This window comes from Ranitomeya variabilis, chromosome 2 (assembly GCF_051348905.1).
Source record: "Ranitomeya variabilis isolate aRanVar5 chromosome 2, aRanVar5.hap1, whole genome shotgun sequence".
Classification (NCBI taxonomy): domain Eukaryota; kingdom Metazoa; phylum Chordata; class Amphibia; order Anura; family Dendrobatidae; genus Ranitomeya; species Ranitomeya variabilis.
In genome coordinates this window covers 247,158,239-247,172,736 of record NC_135233.1, presented here as the reverse complement: position 1 = coordinate 247,172,736, position 14,498 = coordinate 247,158,239, and the positions used below count along the sequence as shown (strand labels likewise).

The window sequence follows — 14,498 nt, the reverse complement described above, 5'->3', positions numbered from 1 at the left end:
GCAGTTTCTATGCAGTTTCTGTGTAGTACAATGTAAATCAATGTGAAAAAAAAAAGCTGTGCACATGGTGCAGAAAAATCTGCAGCAGAAACGCTGCAGAACTGCACAAAAGAAGCGACGTGCACTTCTTTGAAATCTGCAGCGTTTCTGCGCAGATTTTTCTGCACCATGTGCACAGCTTTTTTTTTTCCCATTGATTTACATTGTACAGTAAATCACAGTGCAGTTCTGCAGCAGAAAAATCTGCTGCAGTTCTGCACCAATTCTGCACTAAATCTGCATCGTGTGCACATACCCTAAATCACAGTGCAGTTCTGCAGCGTTTCTGCAGCAGAGAAATCTGCTGCAGTTCTGCACCAATTCTGCACTAAATCTGCATCGTGTGCACATACCCTTATTGCTCTTTTTTGCAGAAACAGACATAACTTGAAAAAGGCATGTTAGCTGAAACGGTGTAAATATTGATGTCTGTATTGATCTTCTATTTTTCACAAATACACTTATAATTTTTTTTTTATTCGTGATGGTTTGGGGTGAGCTGGACCGCAGAGTGAAGGCAAAAGGGCCAACAAGTGATAAGCATCTCTGGGAACTCCAAGATTGTTGGAAAACCATTCCCGGTGACTACCTCTTGAAGCTCATCAAGAGAATGCCAAGAGTGTGCAAATCAGTCATCAAAGCAAAAGGTGGCTACTTTGAAGAACCTAGAATATAAGACATACTAGATGGTGGCCCGATTCTAACGCATCGGGTATTCTAGAATATGTATGTAGTTTATTTATGAAGTTTTCAGAATAATGCAATTTATACACAGGATTCGGCCGGCTGGGTGCGACCAATTAGCGAAGCGTGGTTCTAATTCCGCGCCAATTCACGGCCGGACTGCGCCTGTCGCTGATTGTTCGCAGGCCAGGTGTGACCAATCAGTGAAGCCAGGTCCGGCTCCAGGTTTTTGAGGGCCTCGGGCGAAAGAGTCTCAGTGGGCTCCCCTCTAACACATACCACGATTCATGATGCACAGATACAGCAGAGAAATATACCACAGCCAAGTAGCATATAGCACAGCCCATGTAGCATATAACACAGCCCATGTATATTGAACAGCTACTTAGTATATAGCACAGCCACGTAGCATATAGCACAGGCCACATAGCATATAGCACAGGCCACATAGCATATAGCATAGACCATGTAGTATATAACACAGCCCAAGCAGTGTATAACACAGCCCACGCAGTATATAGCACAGCCCATGCAGTATATAACACAGCCCATGCAGTGTATAACACAGCCCACGCAGTGTATAACACAGCCCATGTAGTATATAACACAGGCCACGTAGTATATAGCACAGCCACGTAGTATATTGCCCAGCCATGTATATTGAACAGCTACTTAGTATATAGCACAGCCCACGTAGTATATAACACAGCCACGTAGTATATAACACAGCCGATGTAGTATATAGCACAGGCAGAGGCAGCATCAATAGTAAAAAGTTGGTCACACAGGGTTAATAGCAGCGTTAACAGTCTGCGTTACACCGTGGCATAACGCGGTGTGACGCAGCCATTAACCCTGTGTGAGTGCTGACTGGAGGGGGCACTGACAGAGAGTAGGAAGGGGCTAATTCGCGGCCAGCCTGCTGACCGCGACCAATCAGCGACGCGAGATTTCCGTGACAAACAGATGGAAGTGCCCCTTAGACGATTATATATAAAGATTTTCAGTTGTTTCGCACTTTTTTGTTAAGTATATAATTCCACGTGTTAATTCATAGTTTTGATGCTTTCAGTGTGAATTTACAATTTTCATAGTCATGAAAATACAGAAAAATCTTTAAATGAGAAGGTGTGTCTGTACTGTATATACTATACACACACACAGTGTGTCCGTAAAGTCATGGTGCACTTTTGACCAGTCACTGGAAAGGAACAAAAAAACTATAGAAATGTGGAATCTGCTCCCAATAAAAGAAAACTCTCCCAGTTTCATACATATTCATTGCCGTTCTATGTGGGCTCCATTTGTTGCCCTACACACATCCAAACAATAGTGAAGTTCTTGCCACACATGGGTAAGTGCGTCTGGTGTAACAGAGTGAATAACGTCTGTGATTCTCTGTTTTAAGTGATTAATGTCGATGATACGGTGCTGGCGTAGTGTGGAGGAGCGCCGTCCTGTTGAAAGATGACACCTTCTGGAAATTGTGGCACTGCATACAATTCCAACATGTCAAGATACGTGTTTGCCATCACAGACAGCTCCACGAAAAAAAATGGGCCTATCTACCAGCTCTACCCTTGCGTACTGTATCCTCACCCAACCCTTGTAGATTGTGAGCCCTCGCGGGCAGAGTCCTCTCTTCTCCTGTACCAGTTGTGACTTGTATTGTTTAAGATTATTGTACCAGTTTTTATTATGTATACCCCTCCTCACATGTAAAGCGCCATGGAATGAATGGCACTATAATAATAAATAATAATAATATCACCTTATCATGCATCAGGCCACACCACACGTTCACTTTAGGGGTGTTACGTTCGTACTCAATGTAGGCATGAGGATGTTCAGCAGCCCATATTCGGACGTTATGGCAAGGAACATGTCCACAGTTGTGGAAGGTCGCCTCATCGCTAAACACAATCTTCTGCAAAAATCATGCATCATTGCCGATTTCATGAAGCATATCTGTAGTAAACGCGCATCATTTGGGTCTATCCGCCGGTTTGATAGCAGGCAACAGCTGCAATTTGTACTCCGTAAAACACAGACGTTTCTTTAACACCTTATGAACTGTAGTCTTGCTTAGGTGTAATTGTTGAGCACACGTACTCACAGATTTTTAGGGCTCCTTAGGTAGCTATTCCGTATAGCCTCTACTGACTGATGGCCTACTAGAACAGGGTTTCTCCACTAAACTGCCGGTTTCCTTCAACTGCTTATCCTACCGAGTAATGTTATTCCTATGTGGTGGCGCTATGTTATAAACACGCCGATATTCACGTAGCACTTTGGTCACGGATTCGAATTTAGCGAGCCACAGAACACACTGAAGTTTCCTCCAAAATGTAAACTATAAATAGATCCTGTGACTGGTCAAAAGTACACCATGACTTTACGGACACACAGGGTTTTTTTGAGGGCTTGGATCAGTTCATGTAAAGAAAATGCCTACAACTGTGAATATTTGGTTTTCTTTTTATTGTGAAACAAACAACAAATAGGACAAAATAACGGAAAACTTTGGTGTGCATAACTATTCACCCCCCCTAAAGTCAGTACTTTGTAAAGCCTCCTTTTGAGGCAATTACAGCTGCAAGTCACTTTGGATAAGTCTCTATAAGGCCATGTGCACACGTTCAGGATTTTTCGCGTTTTTTCGCTATAAAAACGCGAAAAAAAATGCTTACATATGCCTCCTATTATTTACAGGGTATTCCGCATTTTTTGTGCAAATGTTGCATTTTTTTCCGCGAAAAAATCGCATCGCGGAAAAAAAAGCAACATGTTCATTAAAAATGCGGAATTGCGGGGATTCCGCACACCTAGGAGTGCATTGATCTGCTTACTTCCTGCACGGGGCTATGCCCACCATGCGGGAAGTAAGCAGATTATGTGCGGTTGGTACCCAGGGTGGAGGAGAGGAGACTCTCCTCCACGGACTGGGCACCATATAATTGGTAAAAAAAAAGAATTAAAATAAAAAATTGTGATATACTCACCCTCTGATGGCCCCCGAAGTGTTCCCACCTCTCCGGTGCATGCTCTCTCTTCCGTTCCTATAGATGGTGTGGTTCAGGACCTGTGATGACGTCGCTGTCTTGTGATTGGTCGCATGACCGCTCATGTGACACGCGACCAATCACAAGCCGCGACGTCATCGAAGGTCCTGAACCACACCGGCATCTATAGGAACGGACGCCGCTGAGGAGATTGGCTGTCTGCAGAGGGTGAGTATAACCATTTTTTTATTTTTTTTATTATTTTTAAACATTCTATCTTTTACTATGGATGCTGCATAAGCAGCATCTATAGTAAAAAGTTGGTCACACTTGTCAAACAGTATGTTTGGCAAGTGTGACCAACTTTGTCAGTCAGTTTTCCAAGCGATGCTACAGATCGCTTGGAAAACTTTAGCATTCTGCAAGCTAATTACGCTTGCAGAATGCTAAAAAAAACGCGAAAAAAACTGAAAAAAAACGCAAAAAAAAAAAATGCGGATTTCTTGCAGAAAATTTCCGGTTTTCTTCAGGAAATTTCTGCAAGAAATCCAGACGTGTGCACATACCCTAAGCTTTCCACATCTTGCCACTGGGATTTTTTACCCATGCTGCAAAACTGTTCCAGCACATTCAAGTTAGGTGGTAAACAGCAATCTTCAAGTCTCACAACAGATTCTCAATTAGATTATGGTCTGGGCTTTGATTAGGCCACTCCAAAACATTTACACGTTTCCCCTTAAACCACTCGAGTGTTGCTTTAGCAGTATGCTTTGGGTCATTGTCTTGTTGGAAGGTGAACCTCCATCCAAATCTCAAATAACTGGCAGATTGAAACAGGTTTGGCTCAAGAATATCCCTGTATTTCGCACCATAACACGGTCCCCTTGACTCTGACCATTTTCAGTGTCGCTGCTGCTGAAAAACAACCCCACAGCATAATGCTGCCACCATCATGTTTCACTGTGGGGATGGTGTTCTTGGACTGATGAGCTGTGTTGGTTTGATGCCAGACATAGCATTAACCTTGGAGGCCAAAAAGTTCAATTTCGTTGTCATCTGACCATATCACCTTTCTCCATACATTTGGGGAGTCTCCCACAAGTATTTTGGCAAACGCAAAACCAGAGTTACAATTTTTGTGCATAAGTAAAGGCTTTTTTCTACCCACTCTTCCATAAAGGTGTTGATTGGTTAGTGGTGCCTCTTGATAATGGAGTTGCAGCCTCTGTGGCCTTTCAGAAAAGGTGTATACTTACTGAGAGACATATGACAATTAGATTGCACACAGGTGGATGATCTGTCACTAAGAATGTGTATTATGAAGGAAATAGCTTGCACCAGAAATTTTTAGTGGCTTCATCGCAAAATGGGTGAATACATATGCACAGACAATTTTTAGTTATTCGATCCCATAAATTTAATGTATGCCTATATTTTCTTACTTCACCAAATTAGACTATTTAAGGCTGATGCATCACACACAAATCGGATTACAAAAATATTTAAACACAGATTGTAATAATTGTAATTGTAATAAAATAGGTTAATAAGCCAAGGGTGTTAATACTTTCACAAGCCACTGTATATATATCACTAAAAGCTATTCTCACCTGGCGAGCGTAAGGTCATGTTTGTGATATTCCAGAGCCTTTGAGTATTCCTTCAGATAGAAATATGCATTTCCCAGCTGACTGTAGATGGCACTAAGTGTCTTCAGGTCCTCGGTTCCGACCTGGACGGCGGCTTCAAAGAAGGCAGTACCAGCCTTGAAATCTCCGGCTTTGCAGAGCCGTTCCCCTTCAAGTGCTAGCTCCAGACAGGAGGCCTCCATCCTGCAACACACGGAGGAATACTGCTAAGTGTATCAATATTTTCTTACAAAGTTCAATACCATTTTTGCTTCTTATTTTAATGTATGAAAAAGTTTGAAAATTAACATAACATTATCACTAGTGTTGAGCATTCCGATACTGCAAGTATCGGGTATCGGCCGATACTTGCTGTATCGGAATTTCCGATACCGAGATCCGATACTTTTGTGGTATCGGGTATCGGGTATCGCAACAACATTAATGTAATAATGTGTAAAAAAGAGAATTAAAATAAAAAATATCGCTATACTCACCTGTCCGACGCAGCCGGGACCTCAGCGAGGGAACCGGCAGCGTTGTTTGTTTAAATTTCACGCTTTTACTTGGTTACGTGAAGTCCCGGCTTGTGATTGGTCAGGGCGGCCATGTTGCCGGGACGCGGACCAATCACAGCAAGCCGTGACGAAATTACGTCACGGCTTGCTGTGATTGGTCTGCGTCCCGGCAACATGGCCGCCATTAACCAATCACAAGCCGTGACGTCACGGGAGGCTGGACATGCGCGTATTTTGAAAAGCGCGCGTGTCCAGCCTCCAGTGACGTCCCGGCAACATGGCCGCCATTAACCAATCACAAGCCGGGACGTCACGGGAGGCTGGACATGCGCGTATTTTGAAAAGCGCGCGTGTCCAGCCTCCAGTGACGTCCCGGCAACATGGCCGCCATTAACCAATCACAAGCCGGGACGTCACGGGAGGCTGGACATGCGCGTATTTTGAAAAGCGCGCGTGTCCAGCCTCCAGTGACGTCCCGGCAACATGGCCGCCATTAACCAATCACAAGCCGGGACGTCACGGGAGGCTGGACATGCGCGTATTTTGAAAAGCGCGCGTGTCCAGCCTCCAGTGACGTCCCGGCAACATGGCCGCCATTAACCAATCACAAGCCGGGACGTCACTGGAGGCTGGACACGCGCGCTTTTCAAAATACGCGCATGTCCAGCCTCCCGTGACGTCACGGCTTGTGATTGGTTAATGGCGGCCATGTTGCCGGGACGCGGACCAATCACAGCAAGCCGTGACGTAATTTCGTCACGGCTTGCTGTGATTGGTCCGCGTCCCGGCAACATGGCCGCCCTGACCAATCACAAGCCGGGACCTCACGTAACCAAGTAAAAGCGCGAATTTTAAACAAACAACGCTGCCGGTTCCCTCGCTGAGGTCCCGGCTGCGTCGGACAGGTGAGTATAGCAATATTTTTTATTTTAATTCTTTCTTTTACACATTAATATGGTTCCCAGGGCCTGAAGGAGAGTTTCCTCTCCTTCAGACCCTGGGAACCATCAGGAATACCGTCCGATACTTGAGTCCCATTGACTTGTATTGGTATCGGGTATCGGTATCGGATTGGATCCGATACTTTGCCGGTATCGGCCGATACTTTCCGATACCGATACTTTCAAGTATCGGACGGTATCGCTCAACACTAATTATCACATTTCCCTGCTAGGACATGCCATACACATTGGCGGTCCAATGTCGCACCGCTGATTTGCAGATTGAAGGGTCTGTAGAGAAAGCTCATATCCTTTGTCACCGCAGAATCAGTTGTTGATACTGTAATCCTCTCACACTGTGACATAGCGGATCACTTACACTAGTTTGACCCTTTTGGATATTGATCAAGTCGTGCATTGTTAATGTCTGTAAATTAAATCCAGATATTTTAATGAATTGCTTTAATTGAATAAGATAAATCATACCAATCTTCTCCCGACGGTCGAGTCTAAAGGTACCTTCACACTAAACGATATCGCTAGCGATCCGTGACGTTGCAGCGTCCTGGCTAGCGATATCGTTTAGTTTGACACGCAGCAGCGATCAGGATCCTGCTGTGATATCGCTGGTCGTTGAACAAAGTTCAGAACTTTATTTGGTCGTCAGACCGGCGTGTATCGTCGTGTTTGACACCAAAAGCAACGATACCAGCGATGTTTTACACTGGTAACCAGGGTAAACATCGGGTTACTAAGCGCAGGGCCGCGCTTAGTAACCCGATGTTTACCCTGGTTACCAGTGTAAAATGTAAAAAAAACAAACAGTACATACTCACCTTCGCATCCCCCGGCGTCCGCTTCCCACACTGACTGAGCGCCGTAAAGTGAAAGTTAAAGTACAGCACAGCGGTGACGTCACCGCTCTGCTGTTAGGGCCGGCGCTCAGTCAGTGCAGGAAGCGGACGCCGGGGGACGCGAATGTAAGTATGTACTGTTTGTTTTTTTTACATTTTACGCTGGTAACCAGGGTAAACATCGGGTTACTAAGCCCGGCCCTGCGCTTAGCAACCCGATGTTTACCCTGGTTACCCGGGGGCCTCGGCATCGTTGGTCGCTGGAGAGCGGTCTGTGTGACAGCTCTCCAGCGATCAAACAGCGACGCTGCAGCGATCGGCATCGTTGTCGCTATCGCTGCAGCGTCGCTTAATGTGAAGGTACCTTAAGTTTACACTATCTATAAGCAAACTTGCCAAATCTCCTTGGGTGCAACTGAAATGTCGCAGGGGCTTTGGCAACACTAAGGGTGTTATGACCTGGTGGTTACGGAGCGGTACTGAGATGACCTGGTGGGTAAAACCAATCATGGACAAGCTCAGAGGAGGTGGCAGCTCCACAGACAGTAATCACCAATATGACCTAGTGATTACAGAGCAGCACTGAAATGACCTAGTGGGTAAAACAAATAATGTACTAGCTCTGAGGAGGTGGTAGCTTTACTGACCGCAATCCCTACTCCTAACACCAACACTAGAAATAGCCGTGGAGCGTTCCTATCTCTGCCTAGACGCCTCTTCACAGCCTAAGAACTAGCTACCCCTGAAGATGGAAACGGAAAACTATCTCGCCTCAGAGAAACCCCCAAAGGAAGGATAGCCCCCCACAGATATTGACGGTGAGTGAAGAGGGAAATGACAAACTCAGAATGAAACTAGATTTTAGCAAAGGAGGCCAATACTATCTAAATAGACAGAGATAGAAAAGGTTACTGTGCGGTCAGTATAAAAACTAAATGTCCACGCAGAGTTTACAAAAATAACCTCCACACCGACTCACGGTGTGGAGGGGGCAAATCTGCAACCCCAGAGCTTCCAACTAGCCGGAATATTTCATAATGACAAGCTGGACAAAAGAGACATAACTTAAACTGAACAGAAGGTCATAAGCAGGGAAACACCCAAAAACTAGCAGAACTTATCTTAAGCTGAAATGGACTGGCCAACAGAGAACTTCCAGGAAAGGACTGAATCCACAGGAAGAAACATTGACAGCTGGCATCAACTACAGCCAAAGGCCCAGTTAAATAACAAGGCCAGGGAACCGATTAGTGAAAGCAGCTGCTAAGTTCCACTTGAAACCACCAGAGGGAGCCCAAGAGCAGAACTCCCAAAAACACCATCAGCAACCACAGGATGGAGCCCAAGAACGGAATTCACAACATAAGGGTATGTGCACACGTTGCGGATTTGCTGCGGATCCGCAGCGTTTTTTGAGGGGCAGAAAAGCTGCAGATCCGCAATTGATTTACAGTACAATGTAAATCAATGAGAAAAAAAAAAGGCTGTGAACACTTTGCGGAAAATCCGCTGCGGTTTAAAAGAAGTAGCATGTCACTTCTTTATGTGAATCAGCGTTTTTGTACCCACTCCATTATAGAAAACCGCAGGGGTAAAAACCTCAGCAAATCCGCAAGAAAACCGCAGCAAAAACGCACAAAAAAAACGCTGCGGAACCGCACAAAAAACCGCAGGTGCGTTTTCTGCCAGAAGAGGCAGAATCCGCACCAGAAATTCCTAAGCCTAATCCGCAACGTGTGTACATAGCCTAAAAACAGATATTGACTTTGCATCAGCACGATACGAAGGAAGAGTGACCACAAAATTCAGAGTGGCTACAAAGAACAACTTTTCAGCTGAGAACCGTGATGTGCTCTATTTCCTCCCAAGGTTGGTGAGCAAATACTGTATCTATTATGGTAATTAGCCCAAGAAATGTGAACCAAAAAGTTTAAAGGACAATGTAACTTCCCTCGCCCTCACTTCAGACGTGAACGTCCCTCTTTTTTTATCAATATGTTTAAAATTTGGCTTTGATAAAACATGTTTAATGGTATGCCAAAAACACAATAAAAAACAGCTTGAAGGCACACAGTAATCACATACATAGCACCGGCCAGTGTGAAATGCATAGAAAACCATACAGAAGGCTTCTCCTAGGGAAGAGTTCAATCATCAGAAAATGTCCTATTGTTTAAGATTGTATGTTAATTATATATACAATGACATGTAAAAGTTTAGGCACCCCTAGTCAAAATTCATTTCAGTGTGAGCAATTAAAGGGAACCTGTCACCCCGTTTTTTCGGTATGAGATAAAAATACCGTTAAATAGGGCCTGAGCTGTGCATTACAATAGTGTATTTTGTGGACCCCGATTCCCCACCTATGCTGCCGAAATACGTTACCGAAGTAGTCGTTTTCGCCTGTCAATCAGGCTGGTCAGGTCAAAAGGGTGTGGTGTCCTCCCCCAGATCTTGCGTAGTGTTCCGTTGGTGGCGTAGTGGTGTGCGCATGCCCAAGGTCCCGAATCCTCTGCCAGGGGTGTGAAAACAACAGCGATGTCCGTTATTCCATTGGTGGTCGGTGGGCGCGGCCATCTTGCTTTGGCCGCAGAATCGGCGCTCTGCTGGCCGCGGCTTCAGGAAAATGGCCGCGGGCATCCGCGCGTGCGCAGATGGCTATCGCGGCGGCCATTTTCGTGAAGCCGAGATGCGAATTCTGCTTCACGAAAATGGCCGCCGCGATAGCCATCTGCGCACGCGCGGATGCCCGCGGCCATTTTCCTGAAGCCGCGGCCAGCAGAGCGCCGATTCTGCGGCCAAAGCAAGATGGCCGCGCCCACCGACCACCAATGGAATAACGGACATCGCTGTTGTTTTCACACCTCTGGCAGAGGATTCGGGACCTTGGGCATGCGCACACCACTACGCCACCAACGGAACACTACGCAAGATCTGGGGGAGGACACCACGCCCTTTTGACCTGACCGCCTGATTGACAGGCGAAAACGACTACTTCGGTAATGTATTTCGGCAGCATAGGTGGGGAATCGGGGTCCACAAAATACACTATTGTAATGCACAGCTCAGGCCCTATTTAACGGTATTTTTATCTCATACCGAAAAAATGGGGTGACAGGTTCCCTTTAAGCAAGTTGAAGATGAAATTATCTCTAAAAGGCCTAAAGTTAAAGATGATATACAGTATTATCTTTGTATTTTAGACAAAAAATATATAGTCATCTTTTACATTTTATAAATTACAAAAATTAAAATGGGCCAATGGAAAAGTTTGTGCACCCTTGGAGATTTGTGTGCTCAGATAACTGACCAAGGTTTCAGACCTTAATTAAACTGTCAGGGTTATGGTCTGTTCACTACCGTCATTATTAAAGGCCAGGTGATGCAAATTTCCCAGCTTCCTAAAAATACAGCCTCCTCTAACATTGTGCCAAAAAACAGCAGACATAGGTTCTTCTAGGCAGCTGCCTAGCACTCTGAAAATGAAAATGATGGAGGCCCACAAAGCAGGAGAAGGCTATAAGAAGACAGCAAAGCATTTTTAAGCTGCCCTTATCGCAGTAATTAAGAAATGGCAGGTAACAGGAACAGTGATAAGATAAGGTCTGGAAGACAAAGATAAATTTCAGTGAGAGATGCTTGTAGGACTGCTAAAGAGGCAAATCAGAAATATGGCCTTCATGGAAGAATCATCAGAAGAAAACCTCTCCTGCGTCCTCAGCATACAATTCAGAGTCAGAAGTATGCAAAAGAACATCTAAACAAGCCGGATGCATTTTGGAAACAAATCCTGTGGACCGATGAAGTTCAAATACAACTCTTTGGCCACAATGATCAAAGGTATGTGTGGACAAAAAAGGGCACAGAATTTCAGGAAAAGAACATCTTGCCAACCATTAAGCATGGGCGAGGATCAGTCATGCTTTGGGGTTGTGTTGCAGCCAATGACATGGGGAACATTTCACAGGTAGAGGGAAAAATGGATTGAATGCCAATTTCAACAAATTCTTGATGCAAACATAACACCTTCTGTAAAAAAAGCTGAAGTTGAAAAGAGGCTTCTACAAATGGATAATGATCCTAAACACACACGTCACAATCCACAATAGGCTACTTCAAAAGGCGCAAACTGAAAGTTTTACAATGGCCCTTACAGTCCCCTGATCTGATCATCATTGAAAATCTATTGTTGGACCTCAAAATAGCAGAGGATGTAAGACGACCCAGGAATCTCACAGGACTGGAAGAATTCTCCAAGGAAACAAGGATGAAAACAAGAACTGAAGACTCTTGGCTGACTACAAAAAAAATGTGATATTTTCAAAAGGGGCTGCTACTAGGTACTAACCATTTAGGGTGTCCAAACTTTTGCATGGGACCATTTTCCTTTTTGTAATTTTTAAAATGCAAAAGACGACAGTATATATATATATCATATATATATATATATATATATATATATATATATATATATATATATATATTGCCTAAAATACAAAGGAAATGTGTCGTCTGTAACTTTAGGCCTTTTAGAGATAATTTAATCTTCAGCTTGCTTAACTGTTCACAATAGCAGGAATTTTGACCAGGGGCGCCCATACTTTTACATCCTACTAAATATTTTTTAATTTTTTTTTGTTCAGTACAGCTGCTAAATTGTACAATACAACTGAAGTTCATTTCCAGAGCGAGGTTCCCATTATATTATGCTTTAGCTCAAAGTTGGGGCTCCATTTAACTGACAGAGCAGGAGCGGACACAGACAGAAGAGACTCCTGTGCAAGAATAGTATATGGTCTTTTGCAGCCCAAGAAAAGTAAAAATTGGCCTGGTCAGGAAAGTGAAAACAGGCTTTGGGGCGAATGGGTGAAACAATTATTTGATTTTCTGGGGGGAGATTTTGCAGAAGGAGCAGCTGTTTCACCCACAAAACTACATCTATATATATAACTAGCTGAAGAGCCCGGCGTTGCCTGGGCATAGTAAATATCTGTGGTTAGTTATAGCACCTCACTTCTCTTATTTTCCCATCACGCCTCTCATTTTCCTCATCACATCTTTCATTTTCCCCCTCACATCTCTCATTTTCTCCCTCACACCTCTCATTTTCCCCCTCACTCCTCTTATTTTCCCCCTCACTCCTCTCATTCCCCCCTAACACTTGTCATTTCGACCTCACATCTGTCATTTTCCGATCACTCCACTATTTTCCCTCACTCCTCTCATTTTGCACTCACACCTTTTCATTTTCACCTCACACCTCTCATTTTCACCTCAGTATATACATGTTTGTCATCTCCCTTATATATAGTATACACCTGTATGTCATCTCCTGTATATAGTATATACCTGTATGTCATCTCCTCCTATATATAGTATATACCTGTATGTAATCTCCTCCTGTATATAGTATATACCTGTGTGTCATCTCACCTATATATAGTATATATCTGTGTGTCATCTCCTCCTGTATATAGTATATACCTGTATGTCATCTCCTCCTATACTTAGCATATACCTGTATGTCATCTCCTCCTGTATATACTATATACCTGTAGGTAATCTGCTCCTGTATATAGTATATACCTGTGTGTCATCTCCTCCTGTATATAGTATATACCTGTATGTCATCTCCTCCTGTATGTAGTATGTACCTGTATGTCATCTCCTCTATATAGTATATATCTGTGTGTCATCTCCTCCTGTATATAGTATATACCTGTGTGTCATCTCCCCTGTAAATAGTATATACCTGTGTGTCATCTCCTCCTGTATATAGTATATATCTGTATGTCATCTCCTCCTGTATTAGACCTCGTTCAGACGTTATTTGGTCAGTATTTTTACCTCAGTATTTGTAAGCTAAATTGGCAGCCTGATAAATCCCCAGCCAACAGTAAGCCCACCCCCTGGCAGTATATATTAGCTCACACATACACATAATAGACTGGTCATGTGACTGACAGCTCCCGGTTTCCTATATGGTACATTTGTTGCTCTTGTAGTTTGTCTGCTTATTAATCAGATTTTTATTTTTGAAGGATAATACCAGACTTGTGTGTGTTTTAGGGCGAGTTTCGTGTGTCAAGTTGTGTGTGTTGAGTTGCGTGTGGCGACATGCATGTAGCGAATTTTGTGAGATGAGTGTTGTGAAATTGGATTTTGGGCTCCCCCGGTGGCCACTGGTGGAATTGAACTTGTGTGCATCATCCCCTCTGTTCACCTGTTCCCATCAGGATGTGGGAGTCGCTATTTAACCTTGCTCCTCTGTCACTTCCATGCCGGTCAACATTGTAATCAGAAGCCTTTCTGTGCATGTTCCTGCTACCAGACAACTTCCAGCTAAGTCGTACTTTTGTCCTTGTTTGTTTTTTGCATTTTGTTCCAGTTCACAGCTGCAGTTTCGTTTCTGTGTCTGGAAAGCTCTTGTGATCTGAAATTGCCACTCTGATGTTATGAGTTAATACTAGAGTCTTAAAGTAATTTCAGGATGGTGTATTGATAGGGTTTTCAGCTGACCATGAAAGTACCCTTTCTGTCTTCCTGCTATATAGTAAGCGGACCTCGATTTTGCTAAACCTATTTTCTTACTACGTTTGTCATTTTCATCTTAAATCACCGCCAATATATGTGGGGGCCTCTGTCTGCCTTTCGGGGAAATTTCTCTAGAGGTGAGCCAGGACTATATTTTCCTCTGCCAGGATTAGTTAGTCCTCCGGCCGGCGCTGGGCGTCTAGGGATAAAACGCAGGCTACGCTACCCGGCTACTGTTAGTTGTGCGGCAGGTTTAGTTCATGGTCAGTTTAAGTTTCCATCCTTCCAAGAGCTAGTT

The 14,498-nt window shown here is 44.0% G+C and overlaps 1 protein-coding gene across 5 annotated transcripts in view; it reads right to left on the bottom strand.

Moving 5' to 3' along the window:
• The window catches only part of GPSM1 (G protein signaling modulator 1), a 347,209-nt gene that overhangs the window by 175,963 nt on the left and 156,748 nt on the right, over positions 1-14,498 (bottom strand). For all 5 annotated transcript variants that reach the window (XM_077284466.1, XM_077284465.1, XM_077284463.1 and 2 more), the window contains one exon: positions 5,336-5,557. In XM_077284466.1, coding sequence (XP_077140581.1) covers positions 5,336-5,556 — 221 coding nt within the window. In that variant the 5' untranslated portion in view covers position 5,557. The remainder of the gene's footprint in view (positions 1-5,335; positions 5,558-14,498) is intronic.